This window comes from Ambystoma mexicanum, chromosome 10 (assembly GCF_040938575.1).
Source record: "Ambystoma mexicanum isolate Mex_15411 chromosome 10, UKY_AmexF1_1, whole genome shotgun sequence".
Classification (NCBI taxonomy): Eukaryota; Metazoa; Chordata; class Amphibia; order Caudata; family Ambystomatidae; genus Ambystoma; species Ambystoma mexicanum.
In genome coordinates, this window is record NC_090932.1 from 1,552,468,033 (window position 1) to 1,552,493,503 (window position 25,471).

Genomic DNA, 25,471 nt, shown 5'->3' on the forward strand with positions numbered 1-25,471 from the left:
GTTCTTAACGAGGGACGTCTCTGGTGCAAGAAATAAGATATTACGGGCTGAGCGATTATGTCGCTATTGCCATCAAGAGATAGAAACATTAAAGCATTTAGTAATTTTGTGTGAACCATTCATGTCGCAGCGTTTGTATTGGTTGGGAAAATGTGTGCACCACAAGACTACTTTAATGACAGATCAGTTTTGGTATTGGTTTCTTTGCAGTTTTAACTTTTATAAGTTTGATTTAAAATGTTAAGTGGCATGTTTAGATGTTTGTTTAATGTAATTTGAGTCTTTGTAGGTTGGTTTTAAGATGTAATGTGTTCATACCTACATGTGGAAAGCTTTATCTTGTACAGATGTACATTAGGAATTTTGATCAGCTTTGCGCTATGAAATGTGTTGAATGTTCCTGGAGAATGTTTTTAAAAAGATATAAATTGATAATTCTGAATTTTAGTAATAATGTGATGTATTTAACGTGTGAAAGGTTTATTGTTAAACTGAAGCACATTCATTAAATTAAGTATGCTACACTGCTTATTTTATGCCTTGAGGCATTAAAACATAGTTAGTCAGTCATCATCCCTTATGCCAACACCAACAAAGTTAGTTGTACACCCACTGGGATTGATTGATTGTTTATTTGTATAGCGCCTATACACAATGTATCTGAAATATACAATTACAAACATCGTAGTTAAGGAAAGTTCCAGAGGAATGATCCTTCCTTCTCAGACAACTACAAGGAGATTAACGTTCCTGTCCATCTGAGCCCACATTAGCCCTATCAAGAAGAGATGGCAGACATTCCCGATTTAATAATGGCTAAGGATGGCATGCGTTCTGAAATGGAGATGAAAGAAGAGGAGGACAGAAAACCTTCTCTGAGAAAGATGATGACCCCTTCACTATGTAACCAGAACTTCAGGAAACTGTCGTCCAATTGATCATTTGGTACACATAAAAAGAAGATAGCAGTGACCACTATATAAAATCGGTACACAACGATGTGGGTGAATATCCTGACACAATCACCAAATCACAAGTGGCAACAGGACCCAAGGAGGAATCATTCTCATTCTTCGGCTATACTGGAAGAACACTTGAGCAGTATGCTTCTCAGAAGGTTGCGTATTGTCCTCTTATAGTCACGGGAAGGCCCTGTGAAATTGATGGTCTGTGGAAGGAATGATATTGCAGTGTAAACTCAAATGGGGGCTTAAGAGCCCTAGAAACAGGAAAACTCATTTGCACCTGAGGAACGTGAAAACTTAAGAGAAGAGGGTGAATGGTATAGCTACATGTTAGTGAAGCAAGACATGACCCTGCCTGTCTCATGTGTCCCCTCTGCATGGCATAGCCTCCATTACCTGATCAGTACAGCTGCGCCCTCTTTGATCTGCAAGTCCTGGTGAAGGAGAAGAAAAACCTCTTCTACTAATGCAGAGCAAGGCAAGGAAGTGTGACAAAAGCCATCCCTATCTCAGAGGAGATCTGGGAAACTTGTAAATGCCAGATGAACATGCCTCGCACTTTAACACCAGCTCTGGCCAGACCAGATACAAAATATAAGGCCAAGGATTCAACTCCAATTTCACTCAGGGGCACACAAAGCCAGATTGTAGTCTCTGTGATGGTGCAGAGAAATACTTTCAATCCAGCAGCAAATCTCACTATTACGCTACAAGTGCAAATCAGAAAAATGGATGGTGTAATCAAGGTCTCATCCACAGCCTGTCTTATGGTCCGGGCAATAAATTAATGTGCCGTCGCCACAAGGTACAACAGGGAAATGTGGAACCACATGGCCAACCCAGTACAATCCTTCCCTAAGGATAAGCAAGGAGACACTAGAAACATCATATTCATGGGGGGTAGGTGGGGTATTCACTGTTCACTGTGAAAGGTGATGACTATCGGTTTGAGAACCTGGACGGTCTAATTACCAGGGTATCTAGCATCACTGCGTGTTTACTCCCTATCCGTAAATGTACATTATTGAAACACTTTGGTAATAACTGCAAACTCTATGATCAAATCATTAAGGAAAGGAAAGAACTGCTCAGGCAAGTACTGAGAAGGATACATAATCAGCCTATGTCGTCTCATGTGAAAAGCTGATGCATTAAACAAGCGAGAAGTCGGCATAACAATTGGGTGAAACGATATAATGGGCCTCATTACGAGAACAGCGGTAGCCATGGAGCTATTAGCTCCACGGCTGCCACCGTTCCGGGCTCCATTACCGGGTTCCTGCAATGGGGACTTACCGGGTTACTCCGAGATAGGAGGACCCGGTAAGACCTCCATGCAGGAACCCTTCCCCATTCCCATTTGAGCCCCATAGGGCTCAATGTGAATGGGGAGGAAGGTAATAACGGGCAGATTACATCTGTCCCGTTAATGCCTCCCTCTTCCCCTTGCGGGACCCGGAAAGCACGCCTGGTTTTACCAGGCGTGCGATCCGGGTCCTGCGATGGGAAGCTTGTAATCGGCGCTCCCGGATTGAAGGGGGCCGGCCCCATTCAATCCGGGAGCGCCCGGGTCATAATGAGGCCCAATGTGTCTAGTAACAACAGGGCATGGCAAGAGAGGTACACTATACTGAATGAAGGAAATTGAAAGAAACTGGGCTACCTTCAGGAACTTGAATAGCGAAGATGGTAGGATGCCTCTGAATGTTATACAGTGGATACTTTGCTTCTTTTGCTTGCAAACAAATTTAGATTTGAAAAAGATCTTCAGACACCCTCTGGTGTGGCTTCGGTTGAATTTCACAGCTAATAGAGGGGCTTAAGCAATGGAGAGCCTTGGCTCCGGACAGTATCGTCAATGTAGTCCTGAAGGCCAACCTGATGGTGTGTGGGCAGACATTTTCCATGTTCTGTTTGGAATCATGAATAAACTGGGAATCATCCCCTGGTCATGGTCTATGGCGTACTTGGCACATGTCCACAAGAAGGGTAAGCAAACAGGCCCAGAGAAATAGTGTTTAATATCATTGCTTGATGTTAAGAGTGACATCTATGCGAGTTTCATCTTGCAAGGGTTGAATAAATGGGTAACGAGTAGACCGGGTTTAGAAAGGGTATGTCAACTTCCTATAACATCCTGGTTCTGAGCACCTTAATTCAGCAAGCCAGAAGTAAAGCGGCATCTCCACTTTATGCCTTTTTTTGTCGATTTCTCGGACTCATTTAATGATATGGAATGTCATTTATAACGCGCTTAATACCCAGAGGTTTCTAAGTGCGGACCCGGGGATCGAACCTGTGTTTCTCCGTGTCGTCTTGCTTCCAAGGCCAGCATGTTGCCCCTGAGCTATCCTCCTGAGACAATTCAGTGGATAGATCACTAATGTGTGAGAAACTGACAGCATTGGGTGCACCTGAAGGCCTCTTGTTCCCCTGTAAACTCTTGCATCATGACACTAAAGCTCAAATTATGCTCACTGACGCAGGAGAACTATCTTCACCAGTAGACATTAGAAGCTGGGTGCGACAGGGCTCTGTGCTCGCATCCCTGTTATTTAATTTGTTTCTGACTTTGGTCTTGCTTTTCCTGTCAGGCTTGGGCACTCGAAAATCGGGTGGCTAGCCTATGTGGATGACGTTGTTTTGGACAGAATATATGTGTACGTTTATGCAGAAGTGTGCAGGCGGTGCTGACCTATGCACTTAACCGCTTAAAGGTGAATATGCAGAAAACGATGTTTGATACGTCAAACAATGCCAAGAAATCAATATGCACGACGGATGGGTGCACTTAAAGAACAAGTAGTTTTGTGTACTTGGGATATGACATAGAAGAGAAAAAACAGGAGGGCGAGCTGTCGTGAAAATGGAAACTTAAAGCTTTGATAAGTTTACTGGTAATCAGGAAGTTTGTTCAACGAACCACGGGGTATAGCCTGATTGGTATATCTACAATTTGCAGCCTTAGGTATTTTGCTCTGACTATTCCGCTTTTTTCCCAAGGTTTAGTTGTCATGCAAATTTTGTTATCCCTGTTGTGAGACTGCTGCACAATTTAGAGTTGTAGTATATATAGGTGGGGATAAGTGGTATTTGCGCCAACTTTATAGTAAGTTCCTGGTTTTGAAGGTCGGTTCACAGATGGAAATAACTTGCACTGATCAGTTATTTTATGATCACAATAGAGTTTTAATTTTCAAGGTTTCAGTTCTCACAGTATTACTGTAGCCTGATTGGTATTATTGATGTCTATAAACAGAAACTGGCAGTAGGAATATTATCTGCCCTCAGGCCTTGTTCTCGAATGTAGATCTCTGGGCCAAAACCTTGGAGGGCTTACTTTGGTGAAAAAACCTAGGGCTTTCTAATGGTACTCCGATTGAAGCCATAAGGATTGAGCTTGGGCATACATCTTTAGCTGTTTGTATTAAGATCAGTAGGGTTAGTGTTTTCCTTAAGATTGTGATGGCAGAGGAAAATTCACTCTAAGCAATTATCAAAAAAGCTTTAGCGAATGATACCTGCCCCTCTTTGAGAGAATTAAACATGGTAAATGGGCATTTCTTTCAACATATCTCCTGGTCCCCGTTATGGGAAGACTGCTTGGGTCCCAATTGAGATCCTTCAAGAAATGTTTAGAGCGTTGAGCTAATTGGGCTAATACTCATGATTGTGTAGGTAAGTTTAAGTCGCTGAATACTTTCTCTAAGTTGTTCTTTCCCTTTAAGAGGGGACAGCAACACATTTATCAGTTTCCATCGCCCAAACTCAGAATGGTATAAATGTTAATGTGGTTGAATAAACTTAATGTTTTGGCATGCAGGGGTCCCTGGATTGGCCTGCAAAATGATAAACGCACCTGTCTACTATGTGGTGACACTGAAACACTGAATACGGCTAGGCACGTCCTGACATCATGTCCTTCCTTAGTAAGTACCTATACAGTATATTATGCCCCCCCACGTGCAGGAAATGTACTTACTAGTGCATCTTCTTTGGCTTTGTTGCATCTCAGGCTGTAATTTCAGAATGGTGCTGTCCGTCACTAAAGTTTGGAAAGTGGTGGGGGCCATGTTAGCATTACTGCCACCTCAGTTAGGACAGAGTTGAACTTAGTGGGTATAATTTAGTATAAGCTAGTCCGTCTGTGATTTAAGGGTGTGAAGAGAGGAATCCAAACAGGTGTAGCTATGACTGCTGACGTCCTCTGCTGGATGACTTTACTGAGTGGGAATGGTGATTTAGATGTAAATGGCAGGGGGTGTTCTTTGTGATGCTAAATGGGTTCATTATTGCGGTCTTTTATTGGATTGAATTCGATTTTTTGTTAGATTGTAGTTTTATTTTTTATTTGTGTTTTATTCATGTTTTAGAATATGTATATTCTTTTTACCCTCTTTTTAATTGTGTGGAAAATTATACTAACTGAATCACAGGATAAATACAAAAGTTAAAAAAAGAGTGCACTCCAGATTCGAGCAGCTGGAAATGTAGTTGTTTTGTGCTGCAGGGATGGTTGAAATGCTCATACTGTGGACTGCAATTTCAGGCTAGAATTCTGGATCTGGAATGTGACAGCAACAAGCTCTTCTGCATTTTATAGCAAACACACATTTGCGGAAACATTTGATTAAAGGGCCATAGGATTTCAAAACAACACTGTACGAGATACAATTAAATAGTCCAATGCTCCAAATGTCATATTACCAACAGTATAAAGGAGCATTTCACTGCAGCCCATTATGGATGAACCCTCCGTGCCCTTAGAAGCAATGGATGCACAGTACTCAGATATATTTCTGCCACACTGAAGCAGCACCTAATACATTTGCTCCTTCCACAATGGGGGGAATGTCGCTTGAAAAATTACATGTCCACGGAAATGGCAGCAGTTCAAAATATCACATTGTTGGAAGGTAGCACCTAACTGTTCACTCCACACAGCAGCCACATCCACCAATAGGCCGATTGATTACATGCAGCTATACCTGAAGATGTCCTCCATTGAAGATATCCATAGGCTCAAGGCCTGTCTCACATTGATGCAGTCATGGATGTCCTGAAACTCAACCTCTCTTCATAGAGGGCTTCACACCCCAGCTGTCCATCTGCTCAATGTTCCTTTGGTTTCACATCAACAGACACCCTCTGTCCCAATAGGCCATCCCCACCCTCTCTGGTCCCCCCGTGTTGTTCCCTTGTACACCCCCCCCTTCCTGCATACAGGAGTCTGTCCTGATACATTCTGGTTTCACCATCACCGTCTTGTGGCCAATGCTGGATTTTACTTTTTTGGACTACATTGTTTCACGGTGCGTCACCCTTTCTGAACTCTTTCACGCTGGACTGCCTTTGCATCTTGTACTCATGGTGGCCCTGAATCATGCTGTTCCATCTTCATCTTGTATCCTGGCTTGCAACATTATGTGTTACTACTGATTTCTGCAAATGTATTCGCTCTCCTCTCTTGCTTCTCCACTCTTTTTGACTGCTTACTCTGTTCTCTCCTCTCTTCCCCTCTCCCTTTTCCCATCTCCTCCCCTCCTCCCCTTACTTTCTTCTATGCACTTACTCTATCAGAATTGCCCCTGGACCTACTATGATAGCAACCTCGTCTGTCGCTCCCCTATCCCCTTACTGTTGTCCCCCCTCCCTCCAGCACTATCTACAACGTTGTCAGGCCTAGTACGATAGTCACTTGTTTTGTTCCTCCCCTCCCTTTCTGCACCCCTCTCCCTCAACTTTTGTTTTCCTCCGGCTCTACCAGAAATGTCGTCTGGCCTAGTACGGTAGTCGCCTGTTTTCATTTCCTTCCCACTCTCCCCCTCCCTTCCTTATCTATGTCTTAGCACTTGCACTATCTGAAATGTTGTCTGGCCGAGTACGATAGTTAATTTAACATCCTTACTGTTCATGGCCTGTAAGAATGTTGTTGTATTTTCCCTTGTTCCCTTCCTTGCCTTGAAGCGCTTTGAAACACATTGTGTATAGGCGCTATATAAATAAACTATCATATCATATATCGCCTCTCCTTCAAACATCACATAGCAAGGAAGACACAAATAGCTTAGTACCAACTTTCTCAGCCGCAAAAAATTGAGCCTTTAATTCCAGAAAACTTCAGGTATGTTGACCAAGCCTTGGTCCTCTCCCACCAGAATGGTGGCCATGCCCTTTTGGATGGCCTTCCGCCTACTATCCTGGCACCCCTGATTTTACCTGCCTGCTGTGGCTCATCTCCTCAAAGGACTCTATACATTCGACCACATCTCCCGGACACACATGAAATAGCACTGGCTGTCACTCCATGTCTGTATCGTCTTCGAATCCTGCTGCATCATCTACTAGCCTGTAACCCTCAAATCCCCAAGCTAACTCACTGAGAATCTCAGCATCTCTGGAGGCCTACGATCCAACCAGAAGTAAGGACATGTGTAGACTTGAACTTTGGGAGGTGCAGGAAGAAAAGAACCAGAAGACAGGCCTGGTGCGTCTATTCCCCAAGACTCTGGGACCTCCTCCCCATCAAAATCAGGCTCACCCCCTCCATTTTACAGTTCTTGAAGGAGCGAAAGACCCTCCTCTACAAGGAATGGCTCCTCCCTAACGCATAGTTCCGCACACGCTCCACTCCCAACCCTACCTGAGACTATGATCTGCTCCCTACTCTTTCCTCCTCGGATTTACATCCCTTGCTACCAATTGCCCATCCCCTCCCTCCCACCTGTTAGCTCCCTCCTCCCTGTGTCTCTGCTTCCGCTGCCATGTTTTTCTTCCTTTGGTTGTAAAGTGCTTGTTGCTTCCCGAACTAGGTTTGCGCTCAATAAATACCTTTAAAACTAATAATAATGATATGTTAGGCTGCATCAATTCAGGCAAGTTGTACATATGTGAAGGACACAACACATTTTTTGAAAAATGTAGGGAAATGCCATTTGATCAAAATGAGGATATTATGTTTGCAATGGATGCAGCAGTCTTGTACACGATTAACAGCAATCAAATGGTTATTACTAGAGGCAGATGATTGTAAAGGGGGTACGATTTTTGTGTTGACATTGCTGAAACTCATATTGATGAATTACGTTTTCTGTTGTGACGCAGTTTTTTATGCAAACATCTGGCACCTCAATGGGATTAGCAATGGCCATACTGTATGCTAACACATTTATGTTGTATCTTGAAAAGAAAACTATTCTTGAAAATAATTAATGGAAAGCTGGCATAAAGAGCTAAATGTGATTTATTGATTATGTTTTTGGAATATGGCATGGGACTCAGAAACAATTACAGGAATTATTTGAATTTGTAAATAAAATATATCTAAGAATTTGAAGTCAAAGCAGTAAAGTGAGGATTCCATTACTTTATGTTGAAGTTTATTGGGGGAGTGAGAGTTTGGAAACAGTGATCTATTCAAACCTACAGATAGAAACTTGTTAGTAGACAACACAGAGCATAGAACAATTGCAGTAAACAAAATTGTTGGAGTCAGGAACTCAAAGAAATGGTGCCTAACCTAGTATATGTTGCTACAGACTCTAACCAGAGTCACAGGATCAAGGTCATTCTCTAACATGGGGTCTGGAATGGATTCACATGCTCAAGAATATTCGGATGTACACTAATTGACCTTTTCACAATTGACCTCGGGGGAATTGACCTAATTTAAAAGGTCAATTTGAACATAACTCCCTACCCAATCCAAAAACCCCCACACCCAATCCCCTTATATTATTTATAATCCAAAACCAACCCAATACATATATAAAATAACTAAAATAATGTTAAGATCAATTGTGCAGAAGATCAATTGGGACCACTATAATTAGGTCAATTAGGACAAAAGGGTCAATTGTAAAAGGTCAATTTGGGTAATACCGAAAATTCCCCGTCAGGCTGGTAATCCTTGGTAAAAGAAAAAACAGTTTCACTTTTACTTTAAAACTGTATTTCTCCTCTGAAACAATCACTGTCCTCTGGGTCATACTGCCCCCATCCAATGACAGTCTTCTCCCTAAGCCCCTCCTCTGGCAGCCTTCTTCAGATTATTACTGAACGTTCAAGTGTTGGGAGTCCTTGAGTTTTGCTCCGTGAGCTACTTCTACAGTTTTTGTCGTTTTCGACCAAGTTTCTATTTTTGTCAAAAAAGAGCCTGTGTGCTCTTCTCTCCATCGGCCGACAGCAAGGATCCGTTTGTCTGTGAATTCAGCACCCCTCAAGAGCAAGGATCATCAAAGTTTTTTCGAAGTTTCCAGAAGGCCAGTGGGTCTACTCCGTACCTCCGGCCATGACGGAGGAGAAGAATGAAGGAAGATACCAGATGCGGACTACGGAACGTGTTTGTGGAGGACAAACACCTTCAATGCCTCTACTGTCTTCATCTGGACCACAAAGAAGGAGAGTGCGAGATCTGCCTCGGCTTCTTCAAGAAAACGATGAAGGATCTACACAGTAGACTGGTGGCGTGGCTAAACGCCAAGGCTTCTTCCACTTGCCCCAAGCCGGGTCATGCCTCACCCAGGACCGCCCGATCCGAGGAGCGGGCTTCTAAGTCCTTTGAGGGCGCCCCATTCATGGGGGCTCAAGACAAGGCCAAGCACTGCGAGTCCGGTTCCATCGGGGTCGCCGCGCAATCGGGGCGCCATCAACTTCACCATCCGCCTCCATTGACAGCCAGCGATCGAGCTCCTCCTCAAAGAGGAAATCGTCCAACCTGGCTAAGCTGTGGGAGAAACCTGAGAATCCCAGGATGGAGGAAAAGGTGGCCGACTTACCCAAGAAGGCCCAAGCTGCGCAGGAGAAATCTTCGCCGACGATTGAGCTGGTGTCGGCTGCTCTCTCGAGGGCCCAGGTGGCTGACTCTGTGAAGGTAGCCCCTACTGCGCCCAGGGTGTCACTGCCTCCGAGGCGGGAGGCCTCAGCTGGGGCAGTGGCGAAGCCTGCTGGTACGCAGGGAAGAGTATGCCGTCTCTGAGCCCGGCCCGGCCCCTCTGGGTGCAAAAAAGGGGGTGGGGGGGTGAAGTCCCAGCCCAGCCACAGGCCGGGCCCCAGGGCATGGATGTTTCATCCATGGGCAACGAGGACGTGGAGTCTCTGCACACGGTCCATGAGGACTGCAGCGGCAACGCTGACGACAACGCCTTGCGGCCTACCACGCCAGCTCAGCCAGGAGATGTATCCCTGGAAATGCTTTCAACCCTACACACGTTGGTATTAGAAATCCAGTAAAAGATGCAGCAGGCCCCGGTCCCCATGGCACCGGATCAGCCTCCGACTAAAAAGAGGAAGTATCATCCGATGCCCCTGTATCAGCCCCCACACCTGCGCCAGGTTCCCTCCCCCCTGGTGGGGACGGATAGTCACGTCGACGACGGACGACGATATCGTCACGGCGGGGGGATCTCTGCAACCGAGAGCGTCCCCCTCCCCAGATGAGATAGGGTCATTTCATTGCATGTTCACCGGAGCCTCCAAACCTTTCCAGTTTAGGCCGATGAAACCAAGAAGGAGAGCTTTCCTGTACCTGAGGCGCAAGGCCAAGAGGAAGACCTGGCCCTCCTGGACGACGTGTGGGAGGAAGGCCTGGCCCTCTTGAAGAATTCTCGCACAGTCCCGGCCAAACTGGATAGTCTGGAGAAAATGTACAGTGCTGGAGTCTGCAACCATCACCGTACTCAGTGGTTTTTGGCGACCTTGAGCAAGAGGTCGTCAAACCCTTTCACGTCATCCTCAGTCCCTACGGACAGCGAGGGGAAGACATTGGATGCCATGGGGAGGAAGGTTATTTACACTGCAGCATCAACCATCAACCAAGGCTGCACCGCACTGGCAATCCTGGCCAGGTGCGACAGGGAACTGTGGTACAACCTGGGCCCGATTCTAGAGTTCCTGCCTGACAACAAGAAGACGGAGGCGATCGCCATCTTCCAGGAGGGAGAGGTGGCTTCGGACCATGTCATCACTGTGGCGCTGGACATCGCTGACACAGGTTTCCGGCAGATGATGAATGGTGTCTGCCTCCATCATCGAGGCTGGTTTAAGGCCACGAATTTCCGCTGGGAAGTCCAGACGAGGGTGCTGGACATGCCCTTTGATGGAGACAACTTCTTTGCGAAGGCTGTTGACGAATCCATGCAAGCCATCAAGGTGGATACAGAGACGTCTTGTGCTCTGGGCACTCTCCAACAACACTGCTCTTCTTTTTGCGCCTCCAGAGGAAAGTCGAACAGATCGACGAAAGGATTCTCTTCATTGTAGCGCTAGCCCTCGCGAACCACGGCCCAGGAGGCCCACAGGGGCCGTTCCAAGGTTTTCGGTGAAGGTGATCAGCGCTGTTGTTGCCCTAAAGGCAGAATGCTGGCGCAGAAGCAGAACTGAACCAGCCAAGACGTTGGGCCCCCACCCACGTACCCCGGTGGGAGTCCGGCGGACAGGATTAGTCAGCGAGTGGGAGAAGATCTCCACGCATATACCCTGGAGTTTCAGCACAAGTTTGTTTGTTTTATTATTTATAATGCGCATCATACCTGGCTGTAACAGGGGGCAGCAGTTACAAGTATATGCAAGGCTTATTTACAACAGAAAAGGTATAAAATCTCACACAGGGCATTCATTACAAGAGGGTATACGCAGATGGTACCTATTTACAGGCTTTGGATACAAGAGGGGTATATACAAAGGATACAGATATCATACAGAAGCAATATATACAAGGTTTAAGGTGTTTTATAGATATAACCGGTAGACGGAGATCAGTACAAGTATACAGGCAGTGAGTAGGGCAGTTGTAGTTAAAACAAGGGTAGCAGGTCGAGCGAAGCAAGGAAGGATACACTCCATACAGGCATCAGTGAGTCCTAGCTGCTTGCTCAGGAGGAGTTATCATTTACTGGTCATTAGATTTCAGCAACATAATGATGTTGGATCTGAAGTTTTGGTAAGATTGGTCTATTCTCAGTGTGGGAGGCAGGGAGTTTCACGGGGAAGCTGTTGCCTCCGATTGTGGAGCGTTTGAAACTAGGTATGGAAAGGCGATCTCTGTTAGCTGATCTAGGTGGTCTCAGGGAGGTCTGTTTATGGAATCTCTCGGCCAGGTAGATGGGGGCAGCATTGTTGAGAGATTTGTGGGTGAGCGACAAGGTTTTTGGGAGAATTTTGTCATTGGTTGGGAGCCAGTTCTGTTGGCTGCTCTCGCAGATGTGATCTCTTCTGGAAATGCCTAATGCCGCTCTAAGGGCATTGTTATGTAATGTTTGGATTCTTCTGATAGTAGCTTTAGTTGATCCTAAATAGAGGGCATTGCAATAGTCCGGTGCGAATAAGTTTGCACGTGTAAGCCATGGAGGACGCTAAAGAATTGGCCTGTTTGGCAAATGAGAGATTTGAGTCAAAATAAAAGCCTAGTGGTTTTACCTTGTGTTCTACTTTAATGCTATTGTCATCAATTATGAATGAGGAATAGTCAGATCCTAGTTTTTTTAGGTTAGAGGAGGTGCCCAGGATGATGAGTTTGGTTTTATCATCATTCAGGCATAGACCATGCGTGGCTATCCATGCCTGGATGATAATGTACACTCTATTCACCAAGGCCAAATCCTTTTCATAATCCCCTAAAAGCGGGAGAAGGATCTGGCTATCATCTGCATAGTTAGTGTAGGTGATACCGAGATGATCCAGATCATCAAAAAGGGGCTTAGTAAAAATGTTGTAGAGTGTGGGCGAGACGCAAGATCCCTGCCCGACAACAAGTGTCTGCGGATCCCTCCGGTGGCCCGGCAGGAGCAGCACATCCCTCAGCTCTTAGAGGAGGTACGGACCATGCTGTGACAAGGGGAGATAGAGTTGAGTGCTCGAGCGGACGTGCGGCTGTGCCTTTTGTTTTGCTGCTACTCTACATTGAATTACGACGGTATGCGGCGCTGTAGCTCGCTTCCTCAGCTGGCGCTGACGCTGCGGTCCATGCGGTCCCTGTGGTCATTGTGGCTGTTGGGGCTCCGATAGCAGTGGTTGCCGTGTTTCCAGGCAGATTTTATGCTGTTACGGAGTCAAGAGGTGACAAAGAGGAGAGCCTGGTAATATTTCTGCCTATTACTGTTTGGCACCAGATTAAGTGACTATGCAGACCGGATATTGGCGGTCTGGTGGTCTCTGGTAGCAGTTTAGAGGCAGTTTGTGCCCTGTGGCACATGTTTATAAGTTTTAGATGTTTTGTCTCTCTGTGGGTGACGGCGGATTTTATGATCCCTGAGCCAGTTTCCATTGCTTGGACGGGGTGTAACCATTAGGCTGTGGTTGTACCTTGATATATAACTGAGTGCTAACTGGTTATCAGGGATCTAGAGCACTGATATTCTATCTGTTGCTAACTGGTGACTGTTGATCTTTGAACCCGCTTCTGCCCCCTGGGGTCTAGAGCAATTGGCACTTTATGACCTGATCTTTATCTTGTAATATATTGGCTGTGTGGAACCTTTTCTACTATATCTCTGTGTGGCTAAGGTTATACATCTCCTCTACCCTGTGCTAAATTAACCTATTTATATAGGTGTTTTACTTTGCTATTATGAAATGAGGAAGTAAACTCAAGGGTTGAAAAAAGAGTAGGAATGACAATAAAGATGTGGAGATGGCAGAAACGAGCATGCAGACGGTGACCAATAAGGATAAGAAGATAACTGATTTCTTTTGTGACCAAATGGTGGTTGCACAGATCCATTCTGAACAAGCAGAGGCAGCTACTTCCGTGTGTGATATGGCGTGTAACTAGCTGGAATGTGATAACAATAATTCCTTGTTGAACCTTTGTTATAGCCTGGAGGGCCACATTACAGATTTGGAAAGGCGGAAAGATCATAGCCCGGTACCAGTAAAGGCTGTTGTTGTCCAGGCCATTGTAATATCGGAAGGATCCATTTCTAGTACTCCTATTGCCAACAATGACAGACTCTCCTGTTCTCCCAAACTTACAGGATTAGTGGATAGTCTGGCTGAATTGGGAACACATGAAAATGTCTCATTAGAAGCAAACTCTGATTGTATGAAATGTAATATTGAAGCCAAACTCAAAGATTTGGAGACTGATAATACCACTACCAGTTTTGCCTTGAAAATTCTACTGCGATTGAGTTATACTATTGTTTCTCAGGTTAGAAATATTGCAGATGCACTTAAGGATCTGGCAAATATAGTGCCAAGTTCTGTGCTGGTGGGTAAAACCGTGGTGGAAAAGGTGCTTGCTAATGAGGTGACACCTGTGTTGGTATCTGAAAATTTGGAATCTACATTGGCTGAAATTCTTGCTGGTAGTGAGTGCGAGAGTCTAGATGAATGTCATTTGTCTGAGAGAGAGGAGAAGGAGGCAAAATGTCGCAAGAAAAATCGACAAGGTTGTGGTGTCTGAAAATGCCAATAAGCAAGTACCAGAAGGGATAAAATCCAAGACTAAAAGAGGCAGAAAGCGAGCTGCCAGAAAGGCAGAAAAGCGTGCTTTAAATGGTGGGAATCTTACCACCTGTCTTATTGGTACAGATAAGCCTAAATTAAAAACTTCTAAAACTCCTGATAATCTGCCCTCAGGGTGGGTCAGTTAGCATCCCTGATGATAGTTCATCTGATACTACTGATTCAACTGTTGATAGCTTGGATGAGAGTACGGATGACTCTGTTGTGTATAATGTGCTAAAAGAGAAATCTAAAGTTAAGTTTTCTGATGTGGTAAATAAACTACCTTTGGAAGCATATGCAAATACTAGGAAACCCCCAACTGACTCTGCAATAATACATACAAAGTTGGTGTATTTACCAAAAAACAGTTTTCTATTTCTGGTAGCATTAAGAAAACTAAAAAGTTAAGTAATCGTGGTAAACTTCTTGAGATTATTAATGCACAACTTCCTATAAGAATACTTAAAAGCATGGATTTTAAGTTTGTTCAACCATGTCAGGGGTTGCTTACTAGAGTCCACTGCTACTCTGAAGCTGTTGTATGTCTTGTTAGGGAACATAAAAATGAGCTAAAACAATGTGGCTATGTGTTGGATGTTAATGAAGAGGGATCTGACTGCCTATCTAATAAGGTTAGTCATGAACCTCCCAGTAATTTAATGCAAGCTAATGGCCAAGTGACTGATAACGATATAATAAAATCACATTGGGAATGGCTCTGTTCTTTTTTAACTCTGGGCCAAAATAGACAGTGAGATGATACCACATTAATTTCTTGGAATACGAGAGGACATTGTCATCTACTCTCAGAATTGGGCTCATATGATCTTTCATCTAATGTTCATATTGTCCTCCTACAGGAAACATGGCTCATGCAGGAGGCTGTGTTTGATGGTTGCACAGCATTTTACAACCTTGCAAGCAAAGGTGAAAAAGGCAGGCCCTTTGGGGGATTGCTAACATTGGTATCTAACCGTATGCAAGCCTCCAAATGTGAATTAGTTTCTGCCAATTCTAATGTACTGGTTGTTGAGATACATATGCAGTATGGGGAGCGTATTATACTGATCAATATTTATGACCCTCCGGGCAATACATTTACGACCGCTATCCAACAGAGTATATACAAATGTTTGCTTGATAAATGTACGATTGATGGCCTGACCAAAATCGTATTGGGTGGCAATCTTAATTCTAATATCCTGTGTTATAATCTGGGAGATATGACGGAAGCTGAAAGATGGTCTACCTTTATTAAGGAGATGGATCTAGAGGTGCTGAATGGAAGCAGTTTTGACTACACTAATATTGCTGCTACATGGACAAATGGTTGCCATTCCTCTATGCTTGATTTCATCTGTATGAGTGATAAGTTATTTTATTACACCACTGGTTTCCATATTTTGGCCAATTAATTTAGTGATCATTCCCTATTACAATGTACGGTTAGTTGGGATAATAGGATTGCTGATGCCGATGCAACCAAGGGGATTACTATCTCTAACCATGGTAATAGGATCTGTTGGTCGGATGCCAATTCAACTAAGGCAAAAAAATGGTGCCTAGATATTAATGTTGATCATCTTCTTTACCTCTCTGCTGATGATATTAGTATGTGGCTATCTAAACATCTATATGATATATGCCTTCTGGATGTAAGCTTGGACCTTATAAGGATAATCCTAATAGAATCAGAGTATATGTATGTCAGAGTAATCAGAGATATGAAAAGGAAGAAGCGCAGAATGCTTCGCCTGTGTGACTCTAGTGGTAAAGATCCGGTGATGGTGTGTAATAAGAAGAGTAAGATCAGGAACAGATAACGGAATGAGATAAGAAGATACCTGGTTTCTGAGAATAATATTAATTGGCAATACATGGTTTGCTTACTTCTTGATGGTAACACTAGGACGTTTTTGGCTAGTTTTAGATCCCTGGGTAAAACTGGGAATTCCGAGCTGGCTATCCCTATTAATAGCTACACGTGGGTTATCTACCTTGCTAATAAATTTAAGGGAGATGTATTAACTTTGGTTAAAAGACCCATTGATACCCTGACTATAGTAAGGGAAGATATCCTTATGGTAATTAAGGGCCTTAAAACCTCAAGAGCACCCTGGCCTGATGGCCTCTGTAATGTTATTGTTAAAAATAATCTGGAGGTTTGGGCGGATATATTGGGGATTATCTTCCAGAAAATTATTGATACTGGTGTCATGCCAATTTCATGGAAGATGTCTCATATAATCCCTGTGATTAAGTCAGGACACTGGAATTTACCTGATAACTATATGCTCCTTGCCCTTACAGACTTGTCCAGTAAAATCATTCTGTACAATTGTCCTCTGTGAAATAATGAAGTGGATTGACAGTAACCATATTCTTGATAGGGCCCAAACTGGCTTTTGCAAAGGGTGCTGCACGAAGGATAATATCTTCATAGTCAATACTTTCATCGAACAGGCTAAGGGTAAGAATAGGCTGCCTCTTTACATGTTATTTGTTGATTTTTCTTTAGTCTTTCACTCAGTTGAGCGGGAAAGGCTGTGGGCAAACCTTGAGCTGCTTGGTATGCCATTTTATCTCCAATATATCTGTAAAATGATATATGATGAAAGTAAGGCCAGGATACACATAGACAATGAGGGTTCTCTGTCTGCCCCTGTGACTATTGATAAAGGGGTCAGATAGGGTTGTACATTGGCACTTACTCTCTATAACCTTTTTAAGGCAGATTTTGGTGGAATATTCAAATCCAAGATGAATGCCTTCCCTAGAATGGGCTCTCATAAAATCGGCTGAACATGCTACACGGATGACATTGTTATCTTCGATAATACATATAGTGGCATCTGTAATAGTGCTAGTGCTGTATGTGATTATGCAAATGCTAATGGCCTCACTATTAACCTTAATAAAACCCAGTTCATGGCCGTGGGTCATAATATTTGTAAGAAATCGGGAATTCCTTGCTCATTGGGTGTGATCAGGAAAGTTAACTCCTATAAATATCTGGGTCATGAGCTCTGCGGTGATAGAGGTACTATCAACAAGCTGGTACAACAGAATAAAAGAGCCAAAGTTATGGCCACACTCACAGCTGTTATGTCCATCTAAAAGAAAAAACGGCAGGCTATAGCTTGCTTGGAATTATTAATATATAAGCAAAAGCTTGTGGCCATGTTTCTGTATGCATTGGAGATTTCATTTCCGGATTGGTCTGATTGGGCTGACGTAACTGAAGGTCTCATATGGCGTAGACTGCTTGGCCTTAACAACTATACACCTGTACAGGCGGTTCGCCTGGAAGTGGGGCTTATTTCCTTGGCCACACAAATTGAACATAATAGGGCCAAACTCTATGTGAAAATTAAATTTGCATGTCCCGGAACCCTTCTATATATTCTTAAGGAAGGTTTAGAGGAGGGTAAGATGGAGGCTCTTAATAAATTGAAAGAACTCAATTTACAACTGTTTGAAAAAATCTGTTGGACACCCAGGTGGGAGCATGGCGAAGGTGTGGTGTTAAAATCTCTAAAAAAAAAAAAATGTAATTGAAAAGTGGGACTGGGTATCTAGCCATGATAACGTTTCTTCCATGAGTTCTTTATATACCTTTGCAATGATGCCCTTTAGGTATAAAGAACCTCAAAGATATGTTTTACTTAAGCCATCTCAGACCAATTGTAGAATCGTTATGGATATTGGACTTAACCCTCTTAATGTCCTGGGGGTTTGTGGAACATGGATAGGTCTACCGATTGAAAAAAGGATATGCAGACTCTGTGCGATCAATGACAAGGTGGAAACTATTAGACATGTTCTCACCTGTTGCTATGCGATGAAATCTACCTATGATGAGTATTTTGCCAAACTTGATTGGGAATATAATGATATTGAAAGTGAAAACATCTTGTTGCGCTGTCTCTCCGGGAGGAGTAACTATCTGATCATTGCTATCACTCAGATATGGAAAGTGGCAAAGGAACGCCTATGTAAATTTGAAAAGGAGGTTAAATTGCTCATGGGTCTTGAGAATATCAATTTATAGCCTCTTGCTTTTGGTACTATTGTGTAAGATGCTCATCTTTGCTATTCTATTGTATATATCATCCCATGTTTGGTTTTACTTTTGCCTCTTCTCTTTTCTTTTTACTTTTGATTTTGTATTGTATGAATTGTTTTGTTGAATGTAATGTATATGTGAATTTTGCTGTTTTATTATTATGTTTTACTTTGTGAAAAGTGCTTTTAGAATGATAACATAATTTAAAAAAAAGAAAAGCTGTTTTACTCTAGATACTTTTGGTCAAAACGAAAACTGGGGGTTGGCGTCCCATTCTAGACCTGTGACGTTCCAGGATGGTCACGTTGCAGCACGTTCTCAGTCAACTGGAAGGAGACTTCTTTACATCGCTGGACTTGGAGGACGCTTATTTCCCTGTTGCCACCCACAGGAAATACCGAAAGTTCCTAAGTTTCGTAGTTCAGGGGCGGCACTACCAGTTCAAGGCCATCCCCTTTGGCCTGAATTTGGCCCCCAGGGTGTTCATGAAGTGCCTGGCACCAGTGGCGGCCCATCTACGTCTACAGGGGATGCACGTCGACTGGCTCATCGGGGCCAGTTCACAAGAGTTGGCCCTCGAACACACAGACGACCATCCAGCTGCTGACGGATCTGAGGTTCTCCATCTGTTATCCTAAATCCTACTTGACACCATCGCCGAATGCGCTGTTGCTAGGCGCCAACTCAATACAGCCTACTGCCTTGCGTCCCCCTTGGAGGAGAGGGTAGCAGCCATTCTGGGGAAAGTGCAGCGACTGCGGTCACTGAAGACCGCCACGGTGCGGACCATCAAGTCACTGCTCGCATGATGTCATCTTGCATCTACCTGATTCGGCTTTGCAGGTTACGGATGCAACATCTTCAGGAGTTCCTGGATGCTTGCCAGGTTCTGGTGTATGGAAGCTTTGCAGACAAGATCCCACTAGACAAGGTGTTCTGACGAATGATTTGGTGGTGGGGCGTCCACTCCAATATTGCTCGGGGCACAGGCTTCCAAAGTCACCCGTACTGGGAGACGGTCACCATGGATGCTTCCCTGGAGGGCTGGGGAGCCCACGCCGGACGCCTGCATGCCAGAGGACTGTGGCAGGCGGAGAGGAAGGATCTTCACATCAATATCCTAGTGCTACAGATTTGTTGCCATAACCTCTGGAGAACCAAAGGTTGCAGACTCCAGTCATATAGGATACCAAGAACACCATATGGCTAAGAGTAGAGTGCATTTGTACTGGTTGCAAATGTCCAAAGTCCTTCAGCATCTGGGAAAGAGCTATCTCGGGGTATCATTGCATACTGCTTGAAGGAAACACAACTGCTCAAGCATCAGGAACTCTGAGATTTGAATGCATGTTTGTTGGCTGAGGCAGAACTATTTATGCATCCAGAAAAGGGACATTTTACAACGCTGAGGCCTGCTGGTTAAAAATTTCAGATTTCCTTCAGAGTCAATTCTGGAACCTTAACAACATAAAAAAAACCACAAATCTTTGTTACCCCTTATATCCTACTCTGTTTATTACATTAAGTCTGTCACTTTAACTTGTATAATTATCTTTTTAATGGCAAACGGGAGGGTCCATCAGGAATCCATCACCTCCCTCATGGAGATTGCTCATAATATGTGGCAATTGTACTGTTCCTCAGCATCTGTTACTGGGGAAGTGTGATGGAGCTGACGTCCTATCTCTTTGCAGCTCTGCTTATATCCTGCAAACGTCACTGCTGGTGCCAATAATGCCTTGGCAAAGTCAGTATAGAATCACGCCCTGCCATCTAGTGGCTACAAAACATTTCCAGATCCAGTCGACACCTGAAAGTTTCTTCAAAATATGAGCAATCTGTTGGAGGACTCCCTTATCCTTTGGAGAGACCATTATTAAAGGTCTGTAACTCCTTCTTTGCATCACTTGTCTCTTTATTCTTTCTTACCTCTTTTTGGTCCCATATTGAAGGCTCTATCGTCCCTTCCTTTCTGGGTCTCCCATACCCACTCTGTCTCTTTCACTCACCATAATCTGTAATCTAACGCTGTATTTCTCTCATACGCTGCTTCTTGTTTCAGGCCTGGCTGCAGTGGATATCGCACTATCAACAGGCCCAGAAGTCCAAGCAAAAGGTGGCTATGGCAGTGAAGCATCACAAGCATCAGCAGTTGAGGATCGTTTTGCTGGCCTGGGAGCAGTATGTGCAGGTCTGCAATGAGAAGAATCAGCGTTATCGTAAGCCAGAGACTTTTTCAGCACATCTAGTGCATTTGCTCTTATTGGGAACTGGAATACTTTCTGGTTAGTGGGAATGTGTGAAGGATTTTAAGAGAGGGCATGTATAGATCTGTGAGAGAATGACCTTTGGTAACGTTGGGTAGAAAACACCTTTTGTGTCTATTGTAGTAAAGGGTGGGAATCAAACTACAGTTTAAGGGTATGATGAGTTTGCAGGACTCCCCATCGATACATGGAGGAGTTAGGCAGCCAGGGAATGAGTTGCTCCGGTCAATACCTAATGTGCCTTCCTGACGGATGAGAGGCATGATCCCGCGCACAGGCCCCCTAGTCACAGTGAGACATGGTATTCCACAATAAGAAGTAACTTGCGAAGAGCTGGAGTCTCTGAACTACAAATCCCAAAATAATGCTTCCACTCTATCCAGAATCGATTACTATGATGAATCAGTCTGATTGTTACCATGTCTGCACACCTGTGGCATTCACAGAACCCACAGAAAATACATTAGACCACTACCTGGAGGAGTGCCAGAGGAAGGAGCTTCAAGTGTGGCACTCCCTGATAGCCCCACTGCAACACCAGTACCTGCAATACAGGGAGAATGTGGATCCCAGCAGCCCCATGCTCCATGTACAAGTAGTTTCCAAGATGGTGTCTAATGCTGCACTCACCTTTAACTGCTTACCGACCTCATTAGCAACACTCCAACATGTCTGCTATTCAATAGTCAAAGGTAAGTGCAAAAGGGTAACATAATGAGAGGGAATAACCCACACTCTGGGAATAACTAAAAAGATCCCAAGTTTCAAATTAGAATGCAGAATAACCTACTGGAATTCAGAGTAGAAGACAAGCCCCTCTTTAAGTATAAAACGGGTTAGGCAAATGCAGAAGGTGGGAGAATCATGTAGGAAGGCGCTGTGCCATATCTTGTTCCTGTGCAAAAAGTGAAGAATAAGGGAGAAGGAAGCGCAAGTAGTAGTACTGGTTGGCAGAAGGCTGCAAGCCTCTGGGGAAGATTGCAAGATGTAGGCTAGAAGCAGCATACTCTTGAGAGCCATCGAAGAGAAGGCTAATGAGGGTGCTGAGATCACCGCTTCCATGCCGCGAGTAAATAAAAGGACCAAAACCTTAGGGACCAGTGACCCCATTGTATATTCTGATAGACTGTCCTTTGGAAGGAGGGCCATGTATAGTATAATCTGTCTGACAAGGACACTAATGGGTGGAGTTGGCAGGGGGAATGCCCATTACATCAAACTGAATCGGCACAAAGGTCCTAGAAGGTCCTGCTGAATGACTGTATGGGAGGGACCTGCCGAGAACGCTAAACCTTAATTGATATGGCATTTATATGATATTATATGGAATTTATAACGCACCTGTACACAAGTGTTTCTAGGCAGCACAAGACAAGGAAGGGAAGACATGGGAGAACAAGACAAACAATCCTGCTAGGTCTTGTGTCATTCGGATCGTACAAGTGCGACAATAGAAGTGCAAGGGGAAGGAGAGGAGGAAATGAAGGGAGAGGAAAGGGGAAATTGCAGCCAGGGCAGCGCAGCTCTAGGTAAGTGCAAGGAGGCAGGGGGGATGTAGGGGTAACAGTTACAGCCCCTAAGTGCGCGGTAGGCCAGGAAGCAGTGCAAACGAAGACTGGTCATGGAAGGAGCATGTTACCCAGTGAGACTCTGGGGTAACCAAGCAACCAGTCGGCGCAGCAGACAGTTAACAATGGGCTGAGAGAGAGAAGGCAGAGGAGAAAAGGAGTCTTGAGATGCATTCCAGAACTTCAGGTGTCCGGCTCAAGTCTGAGAAGGGCGGGGAGGCCGTTCCAGAGGGAGGCACCTGCAGAGGAGGGAGATCTACCCCCACTCTCTACCTGGAGAAGCATCTGACCCTCGGAGAGTTGGAGGTAGCTGAGCAAAGGGCCCTAGAAGGAAGGTATTTCAGAAGAGAGAGTTGGATGTAGTGCGGGACCCGGTGTCACAATGCCTACTCCCGGGGAACCAGACCAGGTCCAGCAACCCCGGAAGCAGGCATCAAGTTATTTTGAGCAAGCCCAAAAGCCCCTGCTAGTGGCTGTTTGGGTGCGGTCCTGGCGCCTATGGCGCCAGGCTCATATGGAGAGTCAGTCCTGGCGCCTATGGCGCCAGGCTCATAGAGTAGAACCTGATGCAGACCATGCTGCAAGCTTACCTGGTGCAGACTATGCTGCAGAGCTCCAAGCCAAATGAGGCTTGGAAGGGACTATTTTACCTAGGGACTATTTTTTTACTCGGGTGGGGGTGGGGAAGAATACTTACCTGGGACTACTTTGGAGGCTATTTAAACCACGCCCGAAGAGCAGCACACGCTTCGCGTTATTCTGCATCCAGCAGCTTAACGCTCACCGTGTCTGCAAGCCTGCATCCAGTCTTCTGCCACGCCAGCCTCGAGTCTGCAGCTCCTAGAAAAAGGGAGGAACAGAAGGAGAAAGGTTAGAATAAGAGCAAACCTTCGATCCTTACCTGAATTCCGGATCCATCGCACCTTCGAGCTGGAAGAAAGAAGCATTTACGCGCGCCGCCTCACCTGCTGCAGCGCCGCGCTGAACTCACCGGTCTTCGCAGCATCCTCACGATCCACCGCATCCTTCTGCACGTTCCTGCTACATTCTGGCACCTAAGGGGAACACAAGAACAGCAAAGGTGAGCCAAGGAAATAAACAGAGGCAATAGTAACTACCCCCATAGACTTACCTGATTACTGCCGGGGGTACTATTCCTCTTCACGGGTCGGCGCAGTCTCCATTGCATCCTCGCCGCACCCCGGCCCCTAAGGGGAACAAAAGGACGACAAGGTGAGACAACGGGACAAATAAGGGGAACTCTTCTCACCGCAATAGACTTACCTAATTTTACCGCCGGAGGCATAGTTCCCCGAACTTCATATTTTCTCACCTCATCTGAATAAGGGAACAAGCAGCTTACATTCTGGCCTTATTTTATTGAACTGTGTAGGATAAGCCAAATCCTTACCTGAACTTCGTCAGCTACCACGAGGAACTCTTCGCTGGGGTCAAGCTGCAAACTGCAAGGAATCGGACAAGAGTGAAAGTCAGACATGTGAACTCTTACGAACTACATATTTTTTGGAGTCAATATTGTTCTGGAACTCACCAATTCCTTCGAGCCAGTGAAGCAACTGGTTATCAACGTGCCCCTGCGCTCAATGCAGGATGGAGAGCTCATCTTTTCAAACCATTAGGTGAGACTATAAGAGGGGACATCAAAGGTGATCTGTGGGGAGAACAGCGGGGGTGAGGAGGAATTTACGCTCAACTCCACGGGTGGTTAATTCCCTTTCTCCATTTGCAGGAGAATATTCCTACGGGCCAAGCAAACAAAGCTAGGTGGGCCAGTCCAGTCCGTCATCTCGGCCCTACGCGTCACATTGGTGGCGACCGCAGCTGTCCAGTTCAGATCGACGCCTCTGTGGGAGCCAGATGAGCGTAACACCCGGCCGCAGAAAGCCTTGTGGATGATGCAGAGGGTCTTGAACTTGATCCTTGCAGCCACTGGGAGCCAGTGGAGAGATTTCAGGGCTAGGGAGCTATGGTCCCTGGGCTTGAGGCCAAGCATAAGTCTTGCATTCATGTTCTGGATTAGTTGCAGGGGGTGAAGTGTAGAGGCAGGGAGATGTTGGGAATGAATGAGCGAGGGAGGAGAGGAGAGGAGGCTAGGGGAAGCCTGAAGGAGAGCTGAGTGTCATCTGCATAACACTGAAAGTTAGAAGAGAAGGTGGAGCGCAGGTGGGCCAAAGGGGCCAGATAGACATTGAAGAGCCAGGGGGAAAAGATGAAGCTCCAGGAGACACCACATGTGGAGAGAGAAGTGGTGGAGAGAAAGGACCGTAGTTGGACCTCAGAGGGACGGTCCAGGAGAGGAAGGAGGTCAGCCATGCCAGGGCCTGATCCATGATGCCCAGGTTCACACAGTCTGTAGGTCATGGTGGCATGATTGACCATGTCGAAAGCAGAGGAAAGGTCAAAGAGGATGAGGACAGAGGGAGAGCTGGAGTCGAGGTTAGAGAGCAGATGCAGTGTGGAGGGTAAGCTGGGAGATGGCCAGCATTTCCAGGAGATTGCCCAGGAAAGGAGTGATAGAAATCGGACAATAGTTTGCCGGACATGTAGGATCGGCAGAAGGCTTTTTAGGAGGGGTTGCTCAAGTGAGTGCTTGAGGAGAGAGAGGAAAGATCCAGTGGCAATGTGGTCCTTGGTGGTTCTGGAGGAGCAGGGGAGCTTTTGTTTGGATGACACTTTCATAGATCGGACTTGTCTACACACATCGTCCGGTGTTGTCAGAGTGAAGGAGGAAAAAGGAAGAGGAGCCCGAGAGAGGTAGTGGTAGAGGGAGAGGGAGAGGAAAGCGAGTGCAGGATGTCCTGAGGATTAGTGGTGAAATGAGAGGCTAGAGCCGTACAGAGGTCCTGGGAGGGAACAGGGGAGGTGGAGACTGCAGTAGGATTGGCCAGCTCCTTGCAGATTTTAGAGTTCGGCCATGTTGTTAGAGGCCACAGAGACGCAGGCTTGGATATGGACCCTCTTCTTGGAGAGGTCAGAGTCATTAGTGCCTTTGGAGCAGGCGGCAGGCCAGTTTGTCAGAGGATTGCTCCTGAGCCCCCCACTTCCTCTCAGCCACCCTGCACTCGCGTAGTCGTACCAAGAGTTGCACTTGGAGGTATGCTTCAGACAGAGTCTCATGGCAGGGGCAAGGATTTGCAG

At 45.3% G+C, this 25,471-nt stretch overlaps 1 protein-coding gene across 1 annotated transcript in view; it reads left to right on the forward strand.

The window, feature by feature from the left end:
- Positions 1-25,471, forward strand: part of SFI1 (SFI1 centrin binding protein) — a 1,072,759-nt gene that overhangs the window by 331,533 nt on the left and 715,755 nt on the right. The window contains exon 8 of the mRNA XM_069619815.1: positions 20,540-20,696. Coding sequence (XP_069475916.1) covers positions 20,540-20,696 — 157 coding nt within the window. The remainder of the gene's footprint in view (positions 1-20,539; positions 20,697-25,471) is intronic.